The sequence below is a fragment of the Podarcis pityusensis genome, assembly GCF_964106645.2.
Source record: "Podarcis pityusensis genome assembly, chromosome: Z".
NCBI lineage: Eukaryota > Metazoa > Chordata > Lepidosauria > Squamata > Lacertidae > Podarcis > Podarcis pityusensis.
In genome coordinates, this window is record NC_138044.1 from 2,641,733 (window position 1) to 2,655,195 (window position 13,463).

Here is a 13,463-nt window from a genome sequence, read left to right on the forward strand (position 1 = left end):
AACCCTCATTAATGGTTTCCTAATTATATGATTATAGAATCCTTTCTATTTTATCAAAGTTTCAAGTTAAACAGCCATGTGCCCATTGGCTTTTCCCAGTGTCGAGATAAAACATGCCTGCTGAGCTTTGGAACGCACAGAGTGACGTTCTGTACCATTGTGTGCTCTTCAAGGACAGCGTGCGGAAGAGTGCAAATGTTTTCCTCTTCCTTTTAACAAGCAATGCATTCTTAATGACACACCTTCCCAGTCATTTGTTGCTGTCCCCTGCTCTCTCATGTATGCACATGACACATAACCATCAAACTCTGAAAAAACCCCACATTTTCCTGGAAACCCTGAATTTATCTACTTATTGCAGTGCTTACACCTGGCCTCTGTGACTTGTTGCAAGGATGATTGGGGAGCAGGGAGGGAAGAAGACAATTGTTACTAGCCTTTAGCTGCTAATAAATTTACAAAACCAACTTACCTCCTAACCAATTAGTTTGATAGCTCCATTCAAGTTAAGTGTATGAACCATTAAAAGCCTAATGCAGGATATTGCTAAATACTTAAAAGATTCGAGATTAGGGGTAGAAGGACCTGTCAATGTCATTCTCAGTTCCCCATTTTTCCAGACACTGATTCAGTTCTCTAAATTTCTACCACAATTTGCATTAAAAAAAATTGGGGTGAATTTCTCCTGATAAGCATATTTTTGTGCTCAGTTGTGCTTACCATACATGTTTTTGCAAACAACATTTCCTAATATAATGCATCTTTGTATGTTAATTTCAACAACACATTTATTTTTATGCATATTTCCCCCGATATACACAGTTCGATAAAGTTTAGTTGCACATTGCAAAATTCAGGTAAGTACAAATTTTGAAGGTAGGCTGTGCCTTTAGGTGGCTTTGCCTTTAGAGGATAATTGATTTGAATCTCTCCATCATCCCTGCTCAGGATACAGAGTTGCAGACAGCATTAGACCCACAAACAGCAGACCAATGGAAATTAACGAACCCGAGCTCATCATGGCCATTAATTGCCACAGGACAGGCCTACCCAGTGTAGGTTGGATGCAATCTGTGAACCCATAACACAACCTTGCATAAAATCTGCAGGCGATAATTTATATGAATGAATGAACATCCAACTTTCGGAACAAAATTAAGATGAGGCTGGGATCTCACAGGCTCTTTGCATACCCTCCAACATTTCTCCAATGAAAATAGGGATGTCCCATTCCATAATGATAATTTTACTATTTTAACCCCCACATATCTTACTGGGTTGCCCTAGCCACTCTGAGCAGCTTCCAACATATATAAAAGCATAATATAATATTAAACATTTTTTTAAAAAAAACTTCCCTATACAGGGTTGCCTTCAGTTGGTTTGGGGGCTGGATAACTCCATACCCTCCAACATTTCTCCAATGAAAATAGTGTCATCCTAAGGGAAAGCGGGACATTCTGGGATCAAATCAGAAACTGGGACAACTTCTCTAAATCAGGAGAGGACCTGTCTTCACAATATGTATAGCACCTAAGTAAGCATTTTATTTTTAAGGTAAGTTTTTTAGAAGAGCGGGGAAGAGGGAGGAAATCCAGGGCTTGTGTGCAAAAGTTTAGGGCCTAACAATACCCCTGCTTTGTGGGCCAGAGGCCAAAGCTATCTTAAGACTCACTTTCGCCCACATGAGCCTGACTCATCCCTAAAGCATCTCTCTCTAAGCTTTGAGACATTAACTCAGATCCTTGCCTCATTGTCCTGCGAGTGGGCAGAATGGACAGGGCCTAGATGGAAGACTGCCTAGGAACCACACACAGGCTGCCTTGGGTTTCATGACAGAAGCAAAGCAGGAAGCTACCCAAATAAGCACATCAAAATGGAAAGATTAAGCAGAGCAGAATTTGCACAGCTGAGGAGCATCACAGAACTTTTCCTTGTAGTTTATCTAATGAGGAACGTGAGCTCATTTGAAAAGCCTGCTAGATCAGACCAGTGGCCCACTGTTCTCACAGTGTTCTCTGTTCTCACAGTGACCAACCTGGGGAAATCTGTAAGCCTTTCTCCTCCATGAATTTGACTAATCCTCTTTTAAAGCTGCCTAGGTTGGTGACTCTTCCTGCCCGCTGTGGAACCGAGTTCCACAGCTTAACTATGAGCTGAATGTACTTTCTTTATTCAATATATTTATATACCACCTTTCTTCTAAGTCATACAACATTCACTGTATACAGCATTGTTATAAAATATAAAGCAATAAAAACTAGTTTAAAAATTACATTTAAAACCAGCAATTAAACTCCACTTTGCCCTAGTGGCAATCACCGTCTGCATCTTTGTTTCCAGATACCTGGCTGGATAGGGTGGTATTAGCCTGCCAGCAGAAACATAACAAGGAGGGAGCCAGTCTAGCTTCTCATGGGAGAGAATTTCACAGTCTGGGGGCAGCCACAGGAAAGGTTATTGCCAGCTGCCAGAGGGTGGTGGTGGGAGCAGCAGGAGTCTTTTTCCAACAGAAAGTTTTCGCAGGCATAATTTTTGCTGCTATCTCTCACTGCTGTGTTTTTGCTTTAAAAAAAAAATAATTTTTATTAAGAATTTCAACATAACAAATTATCAAAACATATCATCTTCATTTCCCCTCCCCCATTTTTTCCCTCCCCCCTCCCCATGAAAAACCCTCCCCCCCTTCCCTCAGCTCCTCTCTCTGATTTTTCAACACATGTTATTCTCTGCATATTGTAAAATTATAAAAACCCTTAAATTATCTGTAGATTATGTTAACAATAAATAAATTTGTGTATGTTTATTCAAAACCTGCCAAGGAGTCCAATTCATTTTGGGGTTTTTTTTTAAAGTATTTTGTAGAAAGTTCCCATTCTTCTTTAAAGTCACAGTTGCCCTTGTCTCACAGCTTGTATGTCAATTTCGCCAGTTCCGCATAATCCATCAATTTTTCTTGCCACGGTTCTTTTGTCGGGACTCTCACTGCTGTTTTTATTCCGTGTTAGGTTTGAGGTTCTGCTTCTGTATTATGGTGTATGTGTGTGTCATCCCCCTGTCCCCCCGTCTTATATTATTACATTTATATCTCATCTCTAGGGGGGATGCACACTTCTCCCCCTCTCCAGTTTACCCTCACAGCAACCCTGCAAGGTAGCTTAGTCTGAGATATTGTAACCGGCCCAAGGTCGTTGTAACCTTGGAGAACTCCAGTTATTGGGTGGTACAGAAGTAGGGTGAGGTAGTGATAGTTATTTATAAAAAAAATATTAATATACAACTACTCATAAAATTAGGGACGCGGGTGGCGCTGTGGGTTAAACCACAGAGCCTAGGACTTGCCGATCAGAAGGTCGGTGGTTCGAATCCCCGCGTCGGGGTGAGCTCCCGTTCCTCGGTCCCAGCTCCTGCCAACCTAGCAGTTTGAAAGCACGTCAAAGTGCAAGTAGATAAATAGGTACCGCTCCGGCGGGAAGGTAAATGGCGTTTCCGTGCGCTGCTCTGGTTCGCCAGAAGCGGCTTAGTCTTGCTGGCCACATGACCCGGAAGCTGTACGTCGGCTCCCTCAGCCAGTAAAGCGAGATGAGCGCCGCAACCCCAGAGTTGGTCACGACTGGACCTACTGGTCAGGGGTCCCTTTACCTTTACTCATAAAATTAAAAAAAATCGGTGGAACATAAAACTCTTTATCTCGGCGTTGTGGTATCGAGCCCCACATTGGGCAAAAGATTCCTGCATTGCAGAGGGTTAGACTAGATAACCCTCAGGTTTTTCAGCAGCCATTTAAAAAGTTGAGGCAGAAGGTGCCTGTTGAAACTCTAATGGCAGAGTTTTCAACAGGACCTGTGTGTGTCAAATGAGCCTCACAGACTTGGGGGATGACCAGCGATGTTCCTGCAGATGATCTCAGCGATTGAGCTGGGATAGAAGGGCCCAGGCATTCCCTGAAACAATAACATTAATAGTCTTACCACTGGCCTGCCTGAATGTTGGGAAGTGTTGCGGTGGAGGTGAGGAATAATTTGCATCTTAACTTGCTAGAGATGGGGGAGAAATGAGACCCAGTGTGCAGCTCAGCTGCAGTGTGTAGGTGTTTCACACAGATGTTCCCCAGGGGAAAGTATAACTTCTGGTTTGCTAGTAAAAGTAGATCACTGTCGCGAAATGATGCATGTCAAAAAACAAAGCTAATTTTTTCTTATACTCTTATATTCTGCAGCAAGAATACTGGTGGCTAAGTATTGGAAAGGGAATCAGTTACCCACAAGGGGAGAGTGGTTATGTAAGCTTTCAGAATATTTAGAATTAGCCAAATTGACAGATATAATAAGACAAAAACCAAAAAGTGAAGTGAAAAAGGAATGGGAGTGTCTAAATGAATACCTTAAAAGCCAAGGTTTGAGGGCAGAAATCTGGCTGAGTCTGGAATAACCTTGTGAAGTGAAAGGATAAGAAAGAGGGATTTATATCTAGATGCTAGGATAGAGATGATCAGGAAAACAGGAAGACACAATGAGAGATAAAGGAGGTGCTGTGGGATTGGTGGAAGTCAATGTTTGTTTTTCTTTTTAGTGTTTATATTGTAAGATGTGGATTTTTTTTTTGAATGTTGGTTTTTGTGTTTTGTGTATTGTTATTTTTCGATATTTTTCGGGTTGTTGTTGTGTGGAAAATACTAATAAATTTTATAATAAATCATGTCAAAAAAGTGTGTCACCAACAGGAAAAGTTTGGAAAACTCTGGGTTAGAGTGTTGGAATAGGGCATGGGAGACCAGGATTTGAATCCCCCACTCAGTTTTGAAGCTCACTTCAACCTATGGGTGTGGCCTCAGGAGCCAGTCACAGTCCCTCAGCCTAGCTTACCTCACAGGGTTGCTGTGAGGATAAAATGGGATGGAAGAGAACCATATATGCTACCTGGAGGGAAAGGTGGTATATATACTAAGTAACTAAATTCAGTAGCTTTTGCGTTGAAAGTTCGGCCTACCAAATTCACGCTTCCTGAAAGAACACATGAACTGAAATATTGTACTCCTTTGACACTCACTCTCCTCCAGCTTTTATGGTGCGACCAAGTAAGTGTGTTAATAGGTAAGGAGGAAATGAGCATTAAAATATGCAAATTAGTCAAAATGCATGATATTAGAAAAAATTGCTTGCAAAAATGTGTCTGTTAGTCAAAGTGCATGCACAATTGTCTATGTTTTAAATGGCATAGAGTTTAGTTTCTGGCATATGTTACAATCTTATGTATGTTATATGTTTGTAACATATATTGTAAACCACTCAAGAGTTTTGTTTTGTTGGAAACTGCTTTTGAATTGCCAAAATAAATAGATAAACAAATATTATGAGCAATGTGTGCCAAAATGCTGAGAAATTTTCATGAGGACGAAACAAAACAAAACAACCAGAAACTGATAGAGAACTGAATTTAAAATTGGGGGAAAAAATGAGAAATGGAGAGAAATTAACATGGTGTAGGGATGTGTACATCTGGATCTCTTCCAACTCCACATTTCTATGATCCTATGATTGTGTGACTGGCCCAAGGTCCTAGTCCAACATGCTAACCATAGCACAACACCTGCTCTCTTTGCACCTGGCAGAATCCTAAGGGAAGGGTCATAGCTCAGTGCTGGAACATCTGCCGTGCATGCTGAAGGTTCCAATTTATATCACTGGCAGCTCCAGCTAGGAATGGGAGACTTCTGCCTGAAACCCTGGGAGTGCCGATACTGCAAATCAGTGTAGACAGTACTGAGCAAGGTAAACCAATGTTCTGAGTCAGCATAAAGGCAGCCTGATATGTTCCTGTATTCCTAATCAAATTTAATTCTCCCCAGCATGTGGCTTTCAAGTCCAGCATGAAAAATTAAAAGAAGAAATAAAATAAATAAATAAATAAAAATCGCACTATTTTGTGGCATCTTAGTTGATTCTATTAGAAGGTACTTTGGGTTTCTTTTCCCTCGGGTGCTTGGAAGAGGTTAAATTGGCAAAGCCAGTCAGTTCCACTTTGACTGGGGTTGCTCTTCTCTCACTGCCAAAATTCGAACAAGCTTTGGCTTTTAATAGTGACAACTGGCTTAGCATTGTGTGGAAGTTGATATTACCTGGTCCGGAAATTCTCACTGGGCTGACATTTAGGGGGTTGTTTTCATGGCGTTATGGCCATTGCTGTCTATATGCATGCGGATTTTCTTATAAGACTCAAAGCAGTTTGCAAACAAGGGACTATTTTAAGACATTTGCACGATGTGAGAGCCATTAGAGCAGGGGTTCCCAATTAGCTAAGTGTTGTGGACCTCCTGTTTTTAAAAAGCCAAGCCATGGACCCTAATTTTGAAAATGTTGATATCTCATTGGTGGTTTTTGTTATGTGAATTGCGCCACCATACCCTCCGGTCTGTCCCAGTGCAAAGCTGGGCTGTGCATCTTCCAGGTTGCACTCCCTCATGGCTTATATGACCTGTCCAAGAACTTGTATTTTGGAGCACTGTGATCTTGCTCATGTTGGCGGCACCATGCTCTCATGGCCCCCTAAAATGGGATGTCCTGGACAGTTGATGTAGCATGGACCCCCTGTGTGGGTTACGTGGACCTCCTGGGTCCACCATTTAGGAAACACTACATTAGAGGGTGGAAATCAAAGGTGTAGGTCCTTGATGTCTCAGATAATTGGCGATTTGGATACAGAAATGCTGTGTTTGCTTTGGTTTTCTTTTCATATTTGGTGGCATTATCCAAATTTCTACAAAAGCAAAAAATAGTGAAATTTAATACTGGGTTGTCAGGTTTTCAGCCAACCACCATTCTGCTCTCTAAAAGTAGGTTGCCCTTCATACATATGGAAGAAGTCAGTGTTGTGAAGAACTTCATTTGCATAATTTCTACAGATCAAGCTGCTGTTAAAGGCAAAAAAGCAAGCTAAGGATTGCTCCCCTCTCATCAGTTGGCAACTTTCACTGGATATAAACAAGTGAACATGCAAATAATATTAAATATTTATTGGATTTATGGTCAAAAGCTAAAGAGTGGGAAAATGAGGCACAAATGTTTACAATGTGGTAAAATAAATAAAAGTAGCATAAAATAAACTAAGATAAACAGCAACATGATAAAAGTTATGGTAATGTCACAAACGCCAAAAGGGAAAATTATTAAATGTCAGAGAGGTCAGTTCCTGGTGAGTTTTGCTTGCTACAGCACAGAATTTGGCCACTCTGAAAGCAATAGATGCATTTTGATCTGAAATGAGTAAAATCTTAGAATTGTAGAGATGGAAGGGACCAGGAGAGTCATCTGATCTAAGAGTCTCATGCTCTTGTGCTACTCTAGCAGTCTGATTGTCCTGGCAGATTTAATAAGAGGGGTTTGATAAAGATTTTGAATAGATCTTGGCAAGAGGAACCATACTGGAGGGCATGCGCTACCAATTTGACCTCTCCAGAGTGCCAGGGGCCCCTGCATTCATAGCAAGTGATTTATGTCTTTCCTCCAGAACTGCTGAGGAAAGGATATTTAGGCAAGGCCTAATTGTATATCAATTCCCCAAAATACTTTGTTATCTTACATGACCACCACATATGATAAAAGGTACCCTCCTTTTCTTTACACTTCCAACAAATATTGCAGCTTGTTCTATACATTTTGGATAACTTAGTAGGAGTCAGATAATTTTAATAGAATTTTCTTTCAGCGTACAACACGCTGTGAATTTCAGTTCTGTTCTCCTTAGCCTCTCCCAATCTGCCATTTGTATGTTATGTCCTAAGTCCTTTGTCCAGTTTATCATAGCCAATTTAACCTGTTCATCCTTTGTACGCCATTCTAGGAGCAAGTGGTTTTTTTTTTTGGACAGATATTATTTTCTAGGAGTTATTTTTGGAATCTTGATATCTCATAACTAAAACCACTCTTTTTATCTATCTTGAAGATATCATTCAATTGAAAATACTGCAACCAATCTGTTACTAGTTCCCTTATATCTTCAAAATCTTTTAATTTTAACTGATTTTCCAGTTTGGTTAGCAGCTCTCTATAAGTTGGCCAATTACTTCTTATATTCACTTTTCTCAGAGATATTGCTTCCAAAGGAAAGCCACAAGGGTGTTTTTTGCTCAAATAATTTTTTATACTTTCCCCATACCCTAAAGATTGATTTTCTTATTATATGGTTCTGAAATGCTTTATGGACCTTTGTTTATTCATACCATAGGTATGCATGCCATCCAAATCTATTATCATAACCTTCTAAATCTAGAATGTCTGCACTTTCCAGCATAATCCAGTCCCTGATCCAGCAGATACAGGATGCTTCATAATAAAGTTTCAAATCTGGCAGGGCCAAACCTCCTCTCTCTTTTGCGTCTGTTAATAATTTATATTTTATCCTTGGTTTCTTCCCATGCCAGATAAACCTAGATATGTCTTTTTGCCATTGCTGAAAGCATCCGGCACTGCCTATTACCGGGGCTGATTGAAATAAAAATAACATTCTTTATCCCTGATATTCTAATCCACACAACAACCCTGTGAAGTAGGTTAGGCTGAGAGGCAGTGCCTGGCCCCCAAGGTCACATGCAGTGAGTGTCATGGCCAAGTGGGAATTTGAACCCTGGTCTCTCAGGTCCTCTAAGTGATATGTCACACTGTGACAAGTGATTTATTTTGGGGGCTCTCCAACCCATGCATAGAAGGTAACACACATTTCCAATCCACATATAGTGTACCTCAGGTTACAGACGCTTCAGGTTGCATTTTTTCGGGTTGTGGACCGCCGAAACCCAGAAGTAACGGAACGGGTTACTTCCGGGGTTTGGTGGTCGCACATGCGCAGAAGCGCTAAATCACACTTTGCGCATGCGTAGACACGCAGAAGCGCAACCTGCGCAGATGCGCCGCTGCGGGTTGCGGACGCTGCAGGTTGCGGACGTGCATCCCGCACGGATCACGTTTGCAACCCAAGCATCCACTGCACTGGGCTCAGAAAATTCTATTGGCACCCTGAATAGGGTGGGAGGGGACCGAAAAATTGTGGAGTATGTGTGTTTGATTGGTCTTTGTCCTTAGATTTGCATTCTAAAAGAAGCAGCATGAAAGAGGAGGGAAGGAAAGCAAACTCAGGCTCCAGTTTCTTATGGTTACAGAGTTCTTATAACGACCAATTGAGATAAATAGAAAGCATTCAGTGAGGTGGGTGGAGGAGTCAGCAGGTGTCTCAGTTAGTAGAATGATCTTGCTTTGGGGGGGGTTGTACTCTGGACTACAGCAGGGGGGGGAGGTTGAAGTGCCCCTGTACACCTGGTGCAACCCCACACCTGTGGGGATTTGAACCCCCGTTGATGCTGCTTGCAGTGCAGATACAGTCTCTGATTTCTTGGAAAGAACCCTGGCGACCAGTTCCAGTCAGGCTGGCAGACAGCAGTCCTGAACACTCTTCAGAAACTGGGTTTTGCCCCTCAAGCCCTTCTAAGTCTGAGCTTGGGCCAAGCAAAAGCAATGGTTAGGCAAAGAATTATAGACACCGAGAGACAACAGGACTGCTCAAGGTGCCCCAACTACAAAATTGTAGAAATCGAGAGAGATATAGCTGCACCAGCAGCATATCTCTTTTTTCTTGTATCCAAAAATGCAAGAAGGGCTTTCACACCTGCCAGAAGCTCAGCTCTGCCCTCGCCGGTCTTGGAAGGATCCTTTAAAAAAGTCCCATATGACCAGAGAATTTGTGCCTGTCCATTGGGGAACATAGGAAGCCCTGAACACATATTTTTAAGATGTCCCTTTTGAGGCACGTAGAGAAACCATTGACCCCCTGCTGGTGAGGATTGCTGACCCCCCGGGAAAGCAAAAATTCGACCTTCTCCTGTTAGACAAAGACCACAAAACAACCCCGATTCTGCGCACAGATCTGTAGGTGCAGACCATCCCCTGATTCAATCTAGTTTGTTAAGAAAATTCCCAAACTTGGATCCACAAGCGACTGGGTCATTTCTCTAAGGTAGTCTATCTTAAAGTTTTTATGTGTTTATATGCCTATCACACTTTTAAACTTAAAATCCATTGTTGTATATTGCTTTAAATGTTTGCTTTGTTATTGGGATTGTAGTCCCATCTGGTCTCTGACCATAATAAATTTGATGTATGTATGTAAACCCTGGCGAGGAGGGGACTTAGGCAGCAGGCTGGCACTATGGGGAGCTGGATCCAACAACATCTATACGGGCTGGACCTTTGGTCCATGGGGCTTCCCTTGAAGTGAGAACCTAGAAGAGGTTTTGTAACAACTCTGTTTTATTCCTTCTTTTTAGAACCAGAAGCTAAGCATTGCTACTTGCACCTAAAGACCACAAGATTGATGCTGACCTCTCAGGTGATAAAATCCACACAACAAAACCAAAGTAAGTGCCTGCCCCTAATCCTAAGATTTAGATCTGCAGTTGCTGCTGGGCCAGATTCAATGTGTTACTATGAAGCCCTTAAAATCTTTGGGACCAGTTTACCTGCAAGATCGTCTTACCCTATGTACTCCCGCTTAACTGCCTTGATCTATGTAACTCGCACTGTTACAGTGGCTACAGAATACCATTCTGCATTTGTAAGAAACTGGTCTTTTAGCATGGTAGGACATACCCTTTGGAACTCCCTTCAGATTGACATCAGGCAGTTGTCTTCACTGTACTCTTTTTCAGTGCCTGCCTAAAAGGCTTTTTGTTTAGACAAGTCTACCCAGATATGTAGACTGCTGGCATGTTTAAATCAATTTTTGGCCCATTTTAATTATTTTTCCAATCTTTCAGTAACTGTTTCCCCTGAAATTTCTATTTCCTTCATTTTGTAGAATGCTTAGTCTACAAAAGCAGTTCTCTCTCTCTCTCTCTCTCTCTCTCTCTGTGTGTGTGTGTGTGTGTGTGTGTGTGTATAACAAGCAAGCAGAGCTGGATATAGTTGTACAAAAAATGGTTTGCCCAGTAACAAACTTTTTTTAAAAGACTGCGCAACATTTTGCATGCTCCTAGGGAATAAACTGCAGTTTGAAATCAGTGGGGATTTATTCTGCAAGCATGCGGAGCTTTGCACCGTGAGTCAGAGGGCAGGGTGCTTAAAGGCTTAGGTCACCTTGACAGTCACACCTTTCTCTTCCTGGGAAACGTCGCCTGAGATGGGTTTGCATTTGAAGCTGAATCTACCATATTCACACTTCCCAAAGCATTACTAAACCTGAAACAGAGCATCTCTGTACTCATGCAAATTTTGTGCCGCAGTTCTCCAAACCAGAAAATGTTCACAAAAATGCATGTGCTAAGGTAGAGTTTGCATTAAAATACATATATGTTGCTGCAGAAATGTGGAGAACTGAATTTAAGACTGGAAAAATGAAAAAAACTGAAATTGGCAGAACTTTCTATCCCTATTCACAGAATAGCCTCCGTGTGAGTGCTGTGACCCTTCCAGGGTTTCTGTCTGTCAATGATAACCAACTCGGGAGCGGGGTGGCGTGGGGGTGGGTCACATTTCAGGCCAGAAACATTTCCAGGCTCTCCCTGAACTCTGCTCAGTGAAGATATTGGCAAACATCTCCTCTTTTTCTTTCTGATAAGGATGACACTCTCCAGAGGGAAGACAGCTCTGCTATCGATTTCCTTCTTGGCAATACTATCATTGGCAGTTTTTGCTTACCTGGACAGGTAAGTAGGAAAAGGGATCCTGGCATCCTGGAAATCAGTTAGAATGTACTGTTCTTACAAGAAGCAAGTGTTTAGGACAGGGGTCAGCAAACCTTTCAGCAGGGGGCTGGTCCACTGTCCCTCAGACCTTGTTGAGGGGCTGGACTATATTTTGAAGGGAAAAAATGAACGAATTCCTATACCCCACAAACAGCCCAGAGATGCATTTTAAATAAAAGCACACATTCTACTCATGTAAAAACACCAGGCAGGTCCCACAAATAACCCAGAAATACATTTTAAATAAAAGGACACATTCTATTCATGTAAAAACACGCTGATTCCCAGACCATCCACGGGCCGGATTGAGAAGGTGATTGGACCAGATCCAGCCCCCAGGCCTTAGTTTGCCTACCCATGGTTTAGGATCAAAGACACCCAACATCTTGTTTCTCATTATAGACAGAGAAGAATTAGGCTTGGTCAGCTTTTAACAATTTAACAATTTTATCTGCAGCTCTTTGACTAAAGCAAGATGTATAAAGCATGCCATTTGTACTTTTTCTTCTTTAGAAAAAGTTTTCTGAAATATTATTCCACAGCAACCTGACTTTGCCATGCTTTTGTCTAATAACAATAACAATAATAACAATAATTTTATTATTTATACCCCACCCATCTGGCTGGGTTTCCCCAGCCACTCTGGGTGGCTTACAACATATCTAAAAACATAACAAAAAATCGTCAATCCTTAAAACTTCCCTAAACAGGGCTGCTTTCATCAGAAAACACCGGAGCTCCAATTCTGGGCTACTTCAGGTCTATGCTTAAAATTATAGTGCCTTGGTAAAGAGGAAAAATAATTGTGTCGCCTTTTATCTCTCTGATTGTGCCTGAAAACATATGGGTCTTGCATATTACATATATTCATTCTTTCAAGTATCCAGAGCAGAAAGTCTTAATGCATTGGTGGTTTGCATTGCAAATCAAGACATTAAACATAAGTAGAAGTTGTTTAAGACAAGTCTGGGATTCAGCTAAAATTAATTGTTATAAATTTGTTCTTCTGGAGGTTGTAGAAGATTCATATTTTTTTTGGACATCATTAGATACCTTAGCTCTGGAAGCGCAACTTTAATGCTACAAGAATTTTGTCATTTTGCTAACTCTGGTAGGCTTCGTGCACCCAGCATTCCATTGGAATTATTTATTCCATTCATATTGATTTTAGTTATGAATCTTAACTGTTGGAGGGTGCTTCTGGATATTTAGGTCCACACTCTGCTTTCAAGCTGTGTATTCTGTTTTCATAATTTGTCCTTGGTGGCCCAATAAAAAGGTCTGTCCACCTTGTGAGTGTCATGTCTTCATCATCTTTGAGGCCCCAGCTTACTGTGCTAAATAATAATAATAATAATAATAATAATAATACCTTTATTTATACCCCGCCCTCCCCGGCCAAAACCGGACTCAGAGCGGCTAACATCAAATGTATAATACATTAACATAAAATCAGGCAGTCAATTAAAATACATCCTAAAATCAGATCAGGATCAGAATAAAATCCAATCAGATGGCAACCCGCAAATTAGGGATGGGAACCTTAAATGCCTACCAGGCCTAACTGATCTTATATGAGCCTGTGAGAAAAGTTGGGGGGCCACTTTCATGCAAGTTCTTATGGGGGAAAGCGGAGTCAGACTGAACCCCGACCAAAGGCCAGGTGGAACAGCTCCATCCTGCAGGCCCTGCGGAAAGATGTCAGATCGTGCAGGGCCCTGGTCTCTTGTGG

General features: G+C 41.5%; 1 protein-coding gene and 1 pseudogene across 7 annotated transcripts in view; one reads left to right on the forward strand and one right to left on the reverse strand.

The window, feature by feature from the left end:
* GLT6D1 (glycosyltransferase 6 domain containing 1) overlaps window positions 1–13,463 on the forward strand; it is a 48,813-nt gene that overhangs the window by 12,605 nt on the left and 22,745 nt on the right. For 5 of the 6 annotated variants that reach the window (XM_080990986.1, XM_080990985.1, XM_080990988.1 and 2 more), the window contains exons 2-3: window positions 10,316–10,405; window positions 11,606–11,692. In XM_080990986.1, the coding sequence (XP_080847112.1) occupies window positions 11,607–11,692 (86 nt within the window). In that variant the 5' untranslated portion in view covers window positions 10,316–10,405; window position 11,606. The remainder of the gene's footprint in view (window positions 1–10,315; window positions 10,406–11,605; window positions 11,693–13,463) is intronic. The other variant, XM_080990989.1, reaches the window with a different exon arrangement.
* LOC308468634 (ubiquitin-conjugating enzyme E2 variant 2 pseudogene) lies at window positions 12,624–13,280 on the reverse strand (annotated as a pseudogene). Its single transcript has one exon. The product of its transcript is annotated as a ubiquitin-conjugating enzyme E2 variant 2 pseudogene (transcript).